This window comes from Haliotis rubra, unplaced genomic scaffold (genome assembly GCF_003918875.1).
Source record: "Haliotis rubra isolate DU_JTF1 unplaced genomic scaffold, ASM391887v1 Scf492, whole genome shotgun sequence".
Lineage (NCBI taxonomy): Eukaryota > Metazoa > Mollusca > Gastropoda > Lepetellida > Haliotidae > Haliotis > Haliotis rubra.
In genome coordinates, this window is record NW_025767182.1 from 164,750 (window position 1) to 182,500 (window position 17,751).

At 42.1% G+C, this 17,751-nt stretch overlaps 1 protein-coding gene across 1 annotated transcript in view; it reads right to left on the reverse strand.

Annotated features, from left to right (window-relative positions):
• Positions 1-1,885: 1,885 nt before the first annotated feature.
• Positions 1,886-17,751, reverse strand: part of LOC124291483 (5-hydroxytryptamine receptor 6-like) — a 22,322-nt gene continuing 6,456 nt past the window's right edge. Inside the window, exon 2 of the mRNA XM_046728469.1 lies at positions 1,886-5,995. Coding sequence (XP_046584425.1) covers positions 4,132-5,244 — 1,113 coding nt within the window. The 5' untranslated portion in view covers positions 5,245-5,995 and the 3' untranslated portion in view covers positions 1,886-4,131. The remainder of the gene's footprint in view (positions 5,996-17,751) is intronic.

Here is a 17,751-nt window from a genome sequence, read left to right on the forward strand (position 1 = left end):
CAGGTCAATTGACTCGATCTCGATGGACATCCATACGTCTAGGAATGAGCCAGTCAATTGACTCGATCGTGATGGACATCCATACGTCTAGGAATAAGCCAGTCAATTGACTCGGTCTTGATGGACATCCATACGTTTAAGAATGAGCCAGTGAGTTGGCCCTGAGTAATACTCCAGGTATATCACGGAATGGCAGCTTGATGTTGGAGGATTCTGGTCGTGGACGCTTACTACTTGAACGAAACTAATTACCTCGATGACAAACCTATAAATATGGTTGGGATTCGAACCTACGATTAAACCATGCTGGTGTACCAAAGCAGAGGAAGTCTGAACGGCGAGTAACGGCGCCTGAGACGACAGGGAGGGAGGGAAAGTGTTGTCCCTGTGTTTGTGTTTGTTTGTTTGTTTGTTTGTTTGTGTGTGTGTGTGTGTGTGTCCCTGTGTGTGAGAGAGAGGAGGGAGAGAGAGAACAGAGAGGTGGGGAGAGAGATGGAGAGAGATTGAGAGAGAGAGAGAGAGTGTTGGACGGGGGGAAGGGTAGGATTTACCCATCAAGATCGCGCAGAGACCAGGGTTACTTGACTGACGACGTCAGAATCAGCTTTTGACGATCAACATATTTCACTGATACATGACGCAACTGGTTTTGTTCATTAACTTATGTCTGTCAAAACCACCGAAGAAAACCAATGTTTGCATTACGGACACTGAACTTATTCATCGAATCTGCTTTCGATCCTATTTACACGCGAGTGGACGTTGACATTTATGGTTAAGAACAGTTTCACATACATTTACATTCGCACAGACGTGAACAATAATGAACATTGCTTCGGAATCACATACACACATTGTAGAAACACGACGTGAACAAGGAACACACAGATTCCGTATGTAACAGTGCGGGATGCATACCAGCTAATATCACAGAGATATATCAACTAATCACAGTTTCTTCATAGTCATAACAAAATATATATCAACAAACATTCATTTTCTCATCTCGACCCGTCTACATTGGAATATGAGCAATTCCCACATAGATCTGTGTTTTCATGAGTTATGTTTATTAGGATGAACCGCTCGTATAAAATATGTATGAAAGTAATCTTACATTTTAATCATCAAAGATAATACCAACAGTAACATATATCAACAACAAACAAGCTTTTGAAAGACGTTTCTTGGCTTATGTGGAAAATGAAAGATTGTCTGAGTGTTTTAAACGCTCGACTATTTGCTTAATGCAAGCATAACCTGTTCCTAAAATCCTAGAAAGTAGCCGTATTTGTCCTGAGAGTTTACAGAAAGATAAATCTTTAACCCAAAATGTATAAATGGTAAAGAGTAATTTTGGACACTCCTTTCAAAGAAAAACTTTAAATAAATCAAAGTGTTAAATAAACAATATCCTGTGGGAAGCAGCTGAAAACCCCTAACACATACGGCATCAATATAGAATCCATCCATAGCAACTGTCTCCATTATTAAGACATCTCCACATTGAGCATCTTACAGACATACATCAATGTTTGCAGCCTTCATCTCGCACAGGATGTAGATATGGTCATTACCGACTGATGTACCCTCGGGCGTTTTACTATGGCAACACCTAGAACATGGACTTCGAACAGCTGTGACGCGAAGTTTGCTTTATGAAGCAGAATGATTATCGATCATTACGAGAATAGAGGTACTAAACTCTTATCTCTTGACATGGTCGCTGTGATCACTACAGAACAAGTCTACATCATACAGCTTACCATGCAGCGGTTAGGTAAGCATGACTGAATAGGTAGGCTGTCAGATTCCTAAATACTTAGTTACTGTGCCAACCGCAGTAAAATATTTACTGTATGGATAATTCTTGGATTTATGTGTATTTTGGGAAATATGTTGTTCAGCAGTAAGAGGACAATAATACTGTTCACCACAACTCTGATATACTACAAACACCTCCAACACGATGGCACGAAACTGGTGTCCACAGCAGGACAGGCTTACGGTATCCATTTCGCCTGAGCACATTGCAATGTCATCGTTACCTGTCAGCATGACCCATGCTAATGTTCTGATTCACTCGGACAGTTGTGGGGCAACTACAATAGCATTCATGTATTATCCAGAACTTGATATCGAGACTACGCATTTTTAATTTATATCGCGGAAATCCTGTAAGCTTTGATAATGGAAAGTCAGATGAACGATTCCGACTCTATCATAAGCATGCGTTTATGAAACACTATCAAACGGTGAGTGTTTCATTCCCATCATCCTGGGTCGGTTATACACAAGCGGGTCAAGACTTCACCCAGACCAACACAGGAGCATACGGTACCACACAAAATAGGGATTTGTATCTGACACGTTTTTGCCACGATCAGTCAAATTTTGAAAATACATCATTTCTTGTTTTTGACCCGAAACAGATGGTCCTATCACATACATTCACCGATGTCTACGTATTGAACATGTATACTTTGACGGAAGCTGAGAAGCAGACTGGGCGTTCATTCGTCACGCCTATGACATGGGTTCGATCCCCACAAGGGTGCAAAGCTGGGAGCCCTTTCAGGTCATTACGCTGGGGTATTACCGGAACCAACGTATGACACTATTTATTCACTTTAAAAAAGCAGATTTAAGAAATATATGACGCCGTCACGAAATTTGATTGGGGATACATCATGTTCCAAATAGAAGGCAGTCAATGCGTGTTGGGTTTGGCCCCCTTATCCAGGAACATTCAATATACGTGTTTCAGAACGATTAGTGTAACGGACAAAATATCAAGAGCAGCCGTGTGGGTCAACAAGATCTGCGTATTAAGAAGTGAGCAAACACTATTTGAAATCGCTATATACTAGTAAATATAAGATGTGTTCATATGAATGATAAATAGACTATATCCTTTTAAATTCACGCGTTTTCACCCACAAATCTAAATGTATAGGTAATGCTTAAACATATCAAGAGAGGTTTCCATGAAAGGTTTCTTTGTTTTCACAGCGAACGTTTACCAATGACAAACTGAAGACATGGTTAAATACCATCGCTAGACACGGACTAGTTACTCTCTCGCTAACAATTACTCTTGAAGTTCGTAAAATCAACGCTTTTCACTCGTTTGTAAAATAACCACGTTAATACAAAATATGTGAATTTAGAAAATATAAGCCCTAACAGTCAGCCATTTCAAGTTGTCTCCTGATTAGTATACAAGCAGTGGAGGCCCTCATCATACCCCGGACTTCAACAACATGTTCCGTAAGAAGTACTCGCTATGTACCTCATGGCGATACATTATGATTTACAATTCTCTTTATGCCTGAATTTAATTTCATATTTTAGAATCAGTAGCATAACGAACTGCTTGATAATAACGCTGAAAATCGTAATATTTAAAACTATTTCAATTTTAAAAAGTACTTCACCAAACCGCAAGTTTTAAGGGAGAGGTATTTTCAAACTTCGTTCGTTGCTATTCACTTTGTTGAAAATACGAAATTAGTTAAATCGTATCTATATCTTTTATAAAAATCAAACCATCAAGTTGGTATCTTTACTACAAACTGAGATGTCACGAACTGCACCTTGTACTACTATAGATAGTCAAAGCAATGAACGCATTTCTACCCGTATGTCGCACATCTCACAGTTACACAGGCACCGAACAGTATGTCTCTTTGAGCTGGGACTTCTCAAGCAATTATAATTGCAGGTATTGGAACTATCAACGATGCCAAAATCATTATCTGTCACTATATTCGCTAACAAAATAATTTGTAACGAACTCTGAGCTAGCCCCGGAGAGTGTAATTGCCGGTACATACTACGATCCACAAGACTTGTGACACTGAACATGAAATACGTAAATGAATGGAATACTTCCTGTGTGACACGCGCGATATGCATCGTACCTCCGAGGTATATCCAGAACATTCTGATTTGTTTACTGACGAGGTCGCCAGAATGAGCACAATCGAGGTATCACAATATGACTGACACGACAGTCAGGGTTACTGGTCATGTCCGATAGTGTACCGGTTAGTGTAGCGATTACACGATCTCCCGTCACAGTTTCAATCACGTAAGTGTTAGGGCAGTGTACATCCGTGCTCATCTGGTTCAGTGTCGCATCGTTGCTTTTGAAGCCTTCTTGAGGAAAGATAACCGAGGACAACATCCCTGGAGAAGCTTAATGTACACTTTCCTGAAGTCTCGCATGAATAACGGGTAAATAATTGGGTTTATCAAACTATTGCAGTACCCCAACCACACAAATCCCGTGAAGACTTTTGGCGGTATGCACCTGCAGAAAGCGTCTGTGATGTTGCACACTAGAAAGGGAGCCCAGGTAACGACATATGCTCCGACTATCACCCCCAAGGTCACTGTGGCCTTCCTGGTGAAAGGTTCTCTTAAGGACTTGTTGGAGACATCCTTGCCCAGGAGAACATGACTCGGAGCTATGAGAGTTCCCACAAAGAATGCTTGTCTCTTGGCTTCCTTGGAGACTCGGTAATACAACACGAAGGCAATGATTATTGGAAGCAGAATGGTAACCGTGGAGGCTGTCAAGGCGTAGGGGAGACTGACGATGAAGATGCATTGGGGTTCAGCACTAAAGATTGTCAAGTTTTCTAGCGATGGAAGATCCGGGTTGTGCCACCCGTTCTGAATTGGAACGAAGGATGTACATATGGCGATTGTCCAGGCTGAAGACAGAAGAAGAAAAGCTCTTGAATGTGTCATCAGAGCGTTGTAACGAAGTGGTGTCATTATAGCGAGGTATCTGTCCAGACTTATCAGACACACGTTTAGGATTGATGCACTACACAGCATTACGTCAAACGACGCCCATATTGAACAGAAGCCGTTCCCAAGTATCCATTTTTGAAATATTTCGTTCATTGTAGCAGGCACCATGACCATAGTGGCGACCAGTATGTCCGCAAAGCTTAACGACACAATGAAAAAGTTGGAGACGGTCCGCAACTTCTTGTTGGACGACACAGCCACGAGCACCAACACATTTCCCGCGATCGTCAGAAGTATTATACAGAATAAGGTAACCCCAGTTAGTATCCTTCCTACGGTTATGTTCTCCGTGGCGACGTCGTGAATCACTGGCCCGACCCCCCGGGCCACGAGGGGGGTAGCGTTGGTCTGTGCGGGCAAAACAGTATCGCTAAAACGGCTTGTGAGACCCTCCGACGAGACTAGGTTGGAAAAGTTCATCGTCCAATTCAGAAGAAAAATACACTGAAGCGGTGCATGGAGTAGTATATAGCGCAGTGGTCGATCGATACTTCATCCAGCACACGACGAGAAACCAGTCCGCGTCAACTTGTGGAGGTGGGGAGGGGAAGTTCACAGTGAATCGTCAACAGCACTCCCCCACTTCACAACGGTGTGGCCTTGACAGTGTTTGAATAGGTAAAAGTAGGAAATAGTGTCTCCTTACACCTACGTGCACAGGACAAACAGATCACGGCTCCATGGCCAAAACGGTAATAAATTCAATCAGAATTCTTTCCACCGTGATTACATTGTACAAATAGTGTAGCGTGTTGTCAATTTCACTACGTCCTTTAAACGTTTTTTTTACTGAAGTTAGCTTAAGTATCAATTTTCAAGATTGTTAGAATCGATCTCACTTTGATTTGCGGTTAACAAGTAACATTTAGCTTCGTCTTATCCCGCTGCTGTTCGAGTTTAATTTGTCCATGAAACTTCAATTTCGGGTTTTGTTGTTGTTGTTGTTGTTGTTGTTTATAGTAGAGAAAATAAATCCAAACTTTGTACACATTGAAAACCGACAAGAATAATGTATTCCTTTTGTGACCTTTCAAGCCAATCTGTTATTCCCAGGAACTGAGTGTTTACGAGAAGATTGTCATCTTCCGCAATCGGATTCCGTTGATGCCGGATCTCAGTAAGTCCTTATAATGGTCTGCTAGCATGGTACCACCGTTCCCGCAGCTCGGATCTACAAGAGAGAACATAATAATTCCAACACTGACGTGATTCCAGAACAATCGGCATAAAGGGAGGCTACTTGTGAAAGATAGATCAGGCGTGTGGTTAACAAGCGATGAGTGGCAGAGAGTAAAAGACAGATATTGTAGGCGGAGACTAATGCTGCTTGACGCCGTAATGATACAGCCCAGATAATGAATAATCAAGTCAGAATGAGGCAACCAATGACGTACGTCATGAGGTGAGGTGAAATTGGGTTTAACGTCGTGCTTGAGAATATTTCGCTCATATGACGACGTGCATGCGTGTGTATGTGTATGTGCGGCTGCTTGTACTAGCCCAGACTTCAGCTGGTTTTATAGGGCTAGCCCACTGAGATACCATGCCGCAGTGAAGCATGAATACCCCACTCAGACACATTATACTGACTCCAAGCCTACCAGTCCTTGTTGTACCCATTAATTCCGAGCGCCAGGCAGGGACCAACAAGTACCATACTTTAAAGTCTTTTGGTATGACGCGGTCGAGGATCGATCCCGCGACCTTCCGCTCTCCGGGCGGACACTCTAACCACTACACCACGGAGGCGGTCCACGTACGTCATGAACAACGATTGACGATGATCATTGAAGACTAATATTTCGATAGGTTCTAACGACGAGGGCCCGTTTGCACAAAACGATCTTAGCCTTACTCCTATGCTTAACATAGGACGCTTATGATCGACGTAGCGCTGAGATCGCTTTGTGTTTGTAGTCTGGGGTTAGCGAGTGAGTGAGTATGATTTTACGCCGCTTTTAGCAATATTCCAGCAATATCATGGCGGGGGGCACCAGAAATGGGCTTCACACATTGTACCCATGTGGAGAATCAAACCCGGGTCTTCGGCGTGGCGAGCAGACACATTAACCACTAGGCTACCCTACCGCTGCGAGTCTGGGGTTAAGCGGGAAAGTATTTTAGTTATATGGGACAGTGTGACCACCTTGTGGGAGGAACGACAGATGGCAGATCTTATGCAGATCTTGGTGACAGAATTTCTAATCAAGGTGAATCAAGGATTGGAACCCACAACGATTGGTTTGGTATACGCCTATCTGCACAGCGAAACGCGACGAATTAACCGGCAGGGCCAACGTGTCCACCACCAACACGAGGATGCGGAGAGCTATTACAATCCTGTAATCTTAACAAGCCGTGTGAGAGAATGAAGCAATTATAAAGATACCTTGACTACAAAGCAGTCCTTTGTTTGGACAAAGTAAACACGTGGTTGTCTTCAGATTAATCAAAGACGACGCGGAAGCGAAGCCAAAACTGTAGAATGTTTGTTCTCTGCAGGGTGTACCTGACAACAGCGTTAATTCGAGTCACTCAATATTCTAACATCTTCGAGATTCTGTAGCAGAACGTGTCCAAAGTCATTCAAGATTTGACAAAGAAAGCAACTAAGGAAAAAATGATCCTACCCCGAAAACAAGGCACGTTGTTCTTGATGCACGCCGCTGTCTGTCATGGCCTAATGGCGGTTATTTAAAGACCGACTGATATTGTAGGAATAGACTATGACGTGACGGAACGTTAACATATCAACAAACCCTGTTTATTATCACGTTCACATACCTATTTCAAGCAGCTGGCAATCATTCTCGGCCGAAGTCCATATTGAGTGCTAACTATTATTAGATCGTTCACACTTAAAGGAACATATATATTTTTTCTCCCTCATCGTTGCTAACTGAGGTTTTACTGAGGCCAGGGAAGGAGGATCCCAGACTGGCGTCAGCTAATTGGACACTCTATATGATATGTATATCGATTTTACTTTCCCTGTAACAAATTATACTTTTAATATTGATGTATGGTGTTGTTTGGGGGGAAAACATTTACAGTATAAATTATTCCGGAAATTGTGTTGAAAGTGAAACTGAATATTGATTGCTCTACCCATTGACATTTCACCTGCAGGAATCTGCCTGCTGCGTTGTCTTAGTGACGATGTCTAGATGACGTCTAGATTGAAGACAAGACACATTCAACTTCCCTCAGCCATTAATAAATAAGTACTAGTTCATGTTCAGGTATAACGTAATTTAAAGACAGCATGAGATAAAAACCTTGACCTAAGTATTACACAGATCCGTTTTGCCGGCCATCATAAAGGACACCAGACCGCTGGCTGGTGTTATTGTTAATTACGCCATGCAGTCTAGAGTAATGTCATTGACATTTTGACCACGAGATAGTTCTGTGATCATCCGCATCCTTGTTCACTTAAAGCATCTGCACTCAATCAATTCCGAAATAACAGTTTAATGAAGTAGCAACTGCTCTCAGATCTATTTACAGGCTATAAAATCAATTTAACCAAAGCAGATAAAAAACATCTTACATTAAATAGTTTCTATTTCGAAGTCTAATCGACATGTCTAAAAATATGTGTGAGACCTTGATCATATTTCAAGTTAATGTGACCGTACATTATGTGTTTATTGTACAATGTGGGTTGGGGTAATGTTGAGTCGTCTTCGAGGCGGCCTATAGATATTTGTTGTGTAACAAACGGAACCAAATTGCATTTTATTTTCAGCAGATCGTTCTTCGTAATGCCCAAACAAATTAAACCGAGATGTGTGGTCTTGTGCGCATAGAAATTGGCTCTAATGCATGCAAAACGTCACAATTACAATATATCCTCATTAGCTGCTTTCAGCGAACAAACTGAGCTGGTGGGCTTGAAACATTATTTCAGTGAATGAGAGTGAGTAATGGTTTTACGCCGCTTTTAGCAATATTCCAGCAATACCGGAGGACACCAGAAATGGGCTTAACACATAGTACCCATGTGTGGAATCGAACCCGGGCCTTCGGCGTGACGAGCGAACGCTTTAACCACTAGGCTACCCCACCGCCCCTTATTTCTTGGAATTACATGAAGATAGTGATCACGCAGATTACGCATGCGCAGAGAGAGTGTACATGGCAATAGTGACATATGGACTGAGGCTTAACGTTTTGGAAAATATTTAAGTTATATACAGTCCTAGAAACATGGTTCGAACGAATAATCGCAGGATTCGGCCACGGTGAAGGCACACAACTCTGCATGGTCCATTACTGAGATAAAGATGACCGATCAGCCCGGCTGCATACTGTACGCGAAGTATAGCGCCGTCCATAACCTTTTAGACCAAATGAAAGTGCGATCATGCTGGATTTGTAAGCTTAAATATGGACGAAAATAAAATACGTCAAACATTGTCGTTCGAGTTGTTAATGTCATTTTTAGGATATTTTGGGGACAGCAATCACAGGATATAAACACCATAGCCTTCTTGGTTGATTATTTTAGCTGAAAATGTTTCAGATAAGTAAACATGATCGCGAGGGCCTGATGCTTAACACTGGCTTCTGACACTCGGATATTCCTTTGGTCAGATCTACATGTTTACCCTATAACGTTAGGGGGGCAGGGCGTCTGATTGCAGAGGTTATTAAACGTCGAATGCAGCAACAAATCATTTGCTACCTTTTGTTGGCATCAGAATTTAGTACAGCAATACATCATAAAAATGTTGCTATGCTGCAACTATTTCAATAAATACAACTCAAGAAATATTTCCTGGTATAGATGTATCCGTTTATCTATCAAATATGCCGCATGTTGATAAGAGCATTCGTAGATGCGAGTAAGCAGAAAAATATTGAACAAACTTTATGGATAACAACCTTTATTTCGTTTTGCACTCATGAAATATAATAAGTTGTTATCCATACAGTTTGTTCAATATTGTACGTCCCAACTTGTTAAATGCCACTCAACCAAGGTAAGCAGAAAAATGTTATTATAACAGCTATGAACAATCCATACAAAGACTTAATGTGATTGCCGTCTGAGAACCTTCTCTTAAAGACGAACAAGCGACTATGGATCATAAGATGACGTTTAGAAATGATGATGGTTATCACGTGACCCCGACAAGGAATGACAATGTGAACTGGGCTTGACGTGATCAATAGTATCAGCGTTGTCCTCGTCTGGGGCGACGTTAAGTCAAAATAGATTCATCCCTGCCATGTTCCCGGTAATATGTATAATACCAGGATGTTGGTAGTACAACTCATACACAGTTCAACTAATCAAAACATTGGTCAGCAAAGTCACATATATGGTACGTCAGACAATTTGTTACTAAAGCCAAGGTGCTATATATAGACGCTTATTGTAAAAGACGGGGCTGTTTAAGACAGTCAGACATACTATGTCACTAAGGAGATGGCTACTATGGACAGTCTATGGGCAATGTTACTGATGACACAACCGCTTAAGACAATCGGGCGGGCCATGTTACTAACGACATGACTTCTGATGACAGTCAGATAGACCTTGATACTAGCGAGATGGCTTCTATTGACAGTCAGATAGGCCATGATACTAACAACATGACTTCTATTGACAGACAGATAGGCCATGATACTAGTGACATGACTTCTATTGACAGACAGATAGACCTTGATACTAGCGACATGGCTTCTATTGACAGACAGATAGGCCATGATACTGACGACATGGCCTCTATTGACAGTCAGATAGGCCATGATACTGACGACATGGCTTCTATTGACAGTCAGATAGGCCATGATACTGACGACATGGCCTCTATTGACAGTCAGATAGGCCATGATACTGACGACATGGCTTCTATTGACAGACAGGTAGGCCATGATACTGACGACATGGCTTCTATTGACAGTCAGATAGACCTTGATACTAGCGACATGGCTTCTAATAACAGTCCGATAGACCTTGATACTAGCGAAATGGCTTCTATTGACAGTCAGAAAGACCTTAATACTAGCGACATGGCTTCTATTGACAGTCAGATAGACCATGATACTGACGACATGGCTTCTATTGACAGTCAGATAGACCATGATACTGACGACATGGCTTCTATTGACAGACAGGTAGGCCGTGATACTGACGACATGGCTTCTATTGACAGTCAGATAGACCATGATACTGCCGACATGGCTTCTATTGACAGTCAGATCTTCCTTGATACCAGCGACATGGCTTCTATTGACAGTCAGATAGTCCTTGATACTGCCGACATGGCTTCTAATGACAGTCAGATAGTCCTTGATACTGCCGACACTACCTAACAACGGACTATTGGTTGAATACGACACTTCAAGCCTAGACAGTCACATAATGTTATCAACGACAAAGCTGTTATGCAAATGAAGTATGGACTCGTCAGGTCCAAAGATGCAATGTTCCTGCCATGACGATGGAGTAAGTGAGTGAGTGTCGTTTACAGCCGTTTAAACACTATTTCAGTCTTGGCAGCTTGACCTTGACCTTCACATATTGCATGGGTGTGTGGAATCGAATCTGGGTTTTCGGCGTTACAAGCAAACACTGAAAGCTCTAATTAGACAGACACAGACGCAACCCTACCATAGCTCGTCCGGATCAGCCACTGCGGCGGTATGACTGAACAGTCTGTTGGTAAACATCCTGGTTTGGCCGTGGGGGACAATTTAAACAGACCATCTCCATTCTACAGAAGTTAGATAAGAAATCAAATTGAAACGAGTGTTTCTTTTTGTATCCGATGTTGTTTTATTTGACCTTGGATGCAATTACTGCAACAAAGAGAGCTTCTAATCAGTTGATCGGCACTGATACCGCGGCATCCGTCTCCGCTTATTCAATAATTTACTCCGACTGCGGCAGTTTTTCCAGTCTGAAAGTTGTCTCCCTTTATCTAATTACATCTACGTCTGTATACAGGAAGGCGATGCGGGCGTCAACGAGACATCACCAGACATCAAACAATTGTGCCACTGAGTACAGACACAATAACTGATCCTACCCTGTGGGGGGAATCTAGATCTCAGTGGACTGAAATAGGTGACATACCACTCACACGCCAGACTTGGAAACGTTTGTCCAAGTTGTTGATAAATGTCGGATGATAATCCCCAAGACACTAGATCAGGCCTCTGGGTCAAATCGTCTAACCCATGCATGTATGGGGTGACTTAAGAGTGGTCAGGCTTGTTTGGTTGAAAGAATCATGTCATTAACCCATGGTTTGCGCGGTCCATGTGCAGTCCTTGGTTAATAAATATATTTCATTTGTGAGTGCTGCATTAACGCAGAGAGACATAGTTGATATCGCTTTACGTGCCTTTCTGCTATATTCCAGAAATATAATAGTGTGAGAGAGCCAAAATCTGATTCACACAATGTAAGGATGTAAGGAGCTGAACGCAATCCTCAGCGTCATCTACGGACGCTGTAGCCACTAGGCTACCCCACAGCCTCCTAACACACAAACCAACAAGAAATCGACGGCATGTGTCATCATCACACTTCGCATTGTCGAATATGATACTGAATACGCTTACGTTTCGAGGTTTGTCGGCACCATTGCCGTGCCCAATCGTTGATACAATTTGTTTCTTTCGTTTTTGTTTTGTATATGTTTTGTTTGGATTCTTTTTATTTTATTTTATTTTATTTTATTTTATTTTATTTTATTTTATTTTATTTTATTTTATTTTATTTTATTTTATTTTATTTTATTTTATTTTATTTTATTTTATCTTATTTTATTTTATTTTATTTTATTTTATTTTTAAATTTTATGTTTTTATGTATTTTTTATGTTTTACAGATTAAAAATAGTATGCTGGTAAGGCTCGTCAACAGCTCCGGGCCCTTGTCCCCTCTACGCGCAGCCCAGACAGCGAATGAGACTTCTCCCAGGAAACGCTGGCATGATTATCAATTCGGGGGCGGGCGGTGGGGTAGCCTAGTGGATAAAGCGTTCGCTCGTCACGCCGAAGAGTTAGTGAGTTTAGTTTTACGCCGCACTCAGCAATATTCCAGCTTTATGGCGGCGGTCTGTAAATAATCGAGTCTGGGCCAGACAATCCAGTGATCAACAGCATGAGCATCGATCTGCACAATTGGGAACCGATGACATGTGTCAGCCAAGCCAGCGAGCCTGACCACCCGATCCGGTTAGTCGCCTCTTACGACAAGCATGGGTTGCTGAAGGTACATTCTAACCCGGACCTTCATGGGTGTCACGCCGAAGACCCGGGTTCGATTCCCACGTGGGTACAATGTGTGAACCCCATTTCTGGTGTCACCCGCCATGATATTGCTGGAATATTTCTAAAAGCGGTGTAAAACTAAACTCACTCACTAACTCGGGGATCCATACATAATGTCGGCGGGTTATCAGGTGGAAAAGATCTTGGTAACTGACATTGCATGGTTGTAGCCTGGTCGTGGCTCAAGGCATCAGCCACTAGATAGGTTCCCCAAGACTAGATTATTGACTGGTTGCCATGATAACCTGGGATATTGCCAACTAAAGCGTAAATAAACATTCACTAATTCCTTCACATGACCAGCAAGGCAGAAATCTACACCATATTAAAGCATTTAAGACACGCACAACGCGAGATGAACATCAATGTTACTGGTCATGTCATGGTGTCCAGACAACAGGAGATTATGTGCGACTGAATCACGGGCTTAATTACCCCTAGTCTTATGAAGCCCGTGATGAGTTCGAGGACCAGATGGGACAGACTGTATGACCACACATCCTCCGCCCTGACCGACAGAGCAAACACAGCAGAGAGTCTCTGGCCACTTCTGATGGAAAGTGAAAGACGTACCGCCTCAGGACAAAGACACGATCGGTTATGTTTTGCCTATTACTTTCGGGAATTAAAGTGACAATTTAAAATCAATTTTCTGTGTGTGGAGTAATCGTATCTATTATCACTGTTCACACGGTCGGCGCGGAGTGTGATGAGAAAGACATGGTTCCTCCGGGTCATGATTTCCAGGAATTGGTCTTTAAAATGTTATCAAACCCTTTGCCTGGGACCGTGTACACAGAACCGACTGAGATTGCGAGTTGAGTGCCCTCCCGGGCACTGAATATCCACCACACACAATTTAATCCAATATCACAAACACGAAAAATATCTAAGAAATGCTGTCTTTTCTGAAAGCAAACTTATTCCGTGGTTTCCGTGTGTTGTTTTCTTTGAGGTTTATTAGGTTTGGGAAGAATAAAACCAAGAACTTCTTTTGATGGAGAAAATACCCCGCAGATTTTATCGATTTACGTAACATCAGTTAGATTGTTCGGAGATTGTTTTCTATCAAGCGACTTCAGGCCCTCTATCCGCAAGCCGTGACCCAGCAAACAAATATTGCATTGCTAGTTCTAAAGTTGAGATGAGACACGTTTCTGCACCAAGCGATTATCCCACAGAGAGATATGCATCATGGCCGTCGCTAGTGGGCAGATTGTGTTCCTTTCAGGTTCGTCTTTGACTCGCTGGAAGGAGCCGTGATGGTGGGCTAGCCCTGACGTTCCATGCCTCTGACTGACTATAAACCACGTGTGTGAAGTCAAAAGCTTTTGAGATTGAGGCATGCCTCTCTTTCTGGAATAAAACACCGAGCAGTGGACCAAGTCGTATATCTGTGCGGCGCCTAGTACATTAGAAACCCTTGTATTTACTTAAGAACTGCTCCATTATAGTTGTAACTGTACATATGTTGTCTTACACTCACTGTAAAGCACGGCGTTGTCAGCAACTAAATATTTGCGATCAGCAAATACCGCGCACTTCTGATTTATTTTTCATAAGTTCGTTAATGAATTTCAAACAGATTATTACATCCAGGGGTGGACCCAGGATTTTGGAGAATGGGGGATGCACATAAATCATGAAGTCCAAAGGTTAGTTGGAAATGCTCCTTAGGGAACATTTTCTCGGGGAAGAGGGAGGTGCGCATCCCCCACCTCTCTCCCCTCCCCTTTTTCTTTTTTTCCTTTTTATTTTGTGGGTTTTATTTGTATTGTTTTGTTTGGGGTTTTGGGGGGGATTGTGTGTGTTGTTTTGTTTGTTTGTGTTTGTTGTTGTTTGTTTTGTTTTGTTTTTGGTTTTGGGTGTTTTTTTGTTTGGGTGTTGTTGTTTTTTGGGATTGTTTGTTTGTTTGGGGTTTTTTTGGGGGGGGGATCCACCCCTGCTAATGATAAGGTAATTTAAAAAGCGTTGTTTCTTTCACCAGAATAATTGTCAGGACGCCAGTTAATGATTAATGTAACGTAACGCCGTGAGCAGGTAATGTGCCTCGATATGAGCGCCATATAAGCGGACTATTATTATTATTATTACCCATATAAATGGATCAGCGTTCACTCTGACATAACTGCCATCTCCTTACGGAGTTTACTGCCCCAGCTGCCAGAGAGCAGTGATACACATACGCCCCATATCTACTCGCTAATGTACTACACTATAGCCCTGCATCACAAACGCCAGAGAGCAGTGATACACATACGCCCCATATCTACTATATAATGTACTACACTAAAGCCCTGCACCACACACGCCAGAGAGCAGTGATACACATACGCCCCATATCTACTATATAATGTACTACACTATAGCCCTGCACCACACACGCCAGAGAGCAGTGATACACATACACCACATATCTACTATATAATGTACTACACTATAGCCCTGCATCACACACGCCAGAGAGCAGTGATACATATACGTCCCATATCTACTATATAATGTACTACACTATAGCCCTGCACCACAAACGCCAGAGAGCAGTGATACACATACGCCCCATATCTACTATATAATGTACTACACTATAGCCCTGCATCACAAACGCCAGAGAGCAGTGATACACATACGCCCCATATCTACTATATAATGTACTACACTATAGCCCTGCATCACAAACGACAGAGAGCAATGATACACATACGCCCCATATCTACTGTATAATGTACTACACTATAGCCCTGCATCACAAACGCCAGAGAGCACACTGATACACATACGCCCCATATCTACACCCTATAATGTATACTACACTATAGCCCTGCACCACAAACGCCAGAGATACACAGCAATGATACACATACGCCCCATATCTACTGTATAATGTACTACACTATAGCCCTGCATCACAAACGCCAGAGAGCAGTGATACATACACCCCATATCTACTATATAATGTACTACACTATAGCCCTGCACCACATATCAGACAATGATACACATACACCCCATATCTACTATATAATGTACTACACTAGCCCTGCACCAGCAACACGCCAGAGCAGTGGCATACGCCCCATATCTACATATGATACTACATATAGCCCTGCCCATATCTACTGATACACATGTACCCCATATCTACTATATAATATACTACACTATAGCCCTGCACCACAAACGCCAGAGAGCAGTGATACACATACACCCCATATCTACTATATAATGTACTACACTATAGCCCTGCACCACAAACGCCAGAGAGCAGTGATACACATACGCCCCATATCTACTATATAATGTACTACACTATAGCCCTGCATCACAAACGCCAGAGAGCAATGATACACATACGCCCCATATCTACTATATAATGTACTACACTATAGCCCTGCATCACAAACGCCAGAGAGCAGTGATACACATACGCCCCATATCTACTATATAATGTAATATACTATAGCCCTGCATCACAAACGCCAGAGAGCAGTGATACACATACACCCCATATCCCTATAATGTATACACTAGCCCTGCTATATACATGATACACATACGTCCCATATCTACTATATAATGCCCTGCACCACAAACGCCAGAGAGCAGTGATACACATACGCCCCATATCTACTATATAATGTACTACACTATAGCCCTGCATCACAAACGCCAGAGAGCAGTGATACACATACGCCCCATATCTACTATATAATGTACTACACTATAGCCCTGCATCACATACGCCAGAGAGCAGTGATACACATACGCCCCATATCTACTATATAATGTACTACACTATATCCCTGCATCACACACGCCAGAGAGCGCACATACGCCCCATATCTACTATATAGTGTATACACATGCACACAAACGACAGAGAGCAGTGATACACATATCTACTATATAATGTACTGCACTATAGCCCTGCATCACAAACGACAGAGAGCAGTAATACACATACACCCCATATCTACTATATAATGTACTGCACTATAGCCCTGCATCACAAACGCCAGAGAGCAGTAATACACATACACCCCATATCTACTATATAATGTACTACACTATAGCTCTACATCACAAACGCCAGAGAGCAGTGATAAACATACACCCCATATCTACTATATAATGTACTACACTATAGCCCATCACAAACGCCAGAGAGCAGTGATACACATACGCCCCATATCTACTATATAATGTACTACACTATAGCCCATCACAAACGCCAGAGAGCAGTGATACACATACGCCCCATATCTACTATATAATGTACTAGACTATAGCCCTGCATCACAAGACTACACACAGTGACATCAACTGAATGAAACACAGAACAACAAATTAAATCAATAACAATAACTGTACCGAACATTTGATGAAAAATGCCAAACTATGATGGCCAGTAATTTATATGTTTTCGACACTTGACTTTGTGAATAACAATTTCTGTATATTGTACATAGCGACCTGTTACTGTAGATTCTTACACCGCTATCAAGCTAAACTAGGTATTATTAGCTTGATCATGGTTAAACTACATCAAAACGTCGCTCTAGTAAACAATAATTGTTATCCATAAAGTCGTATGCTGCGTTATTATTACTCACCTACTACTAGCAGTCTAGC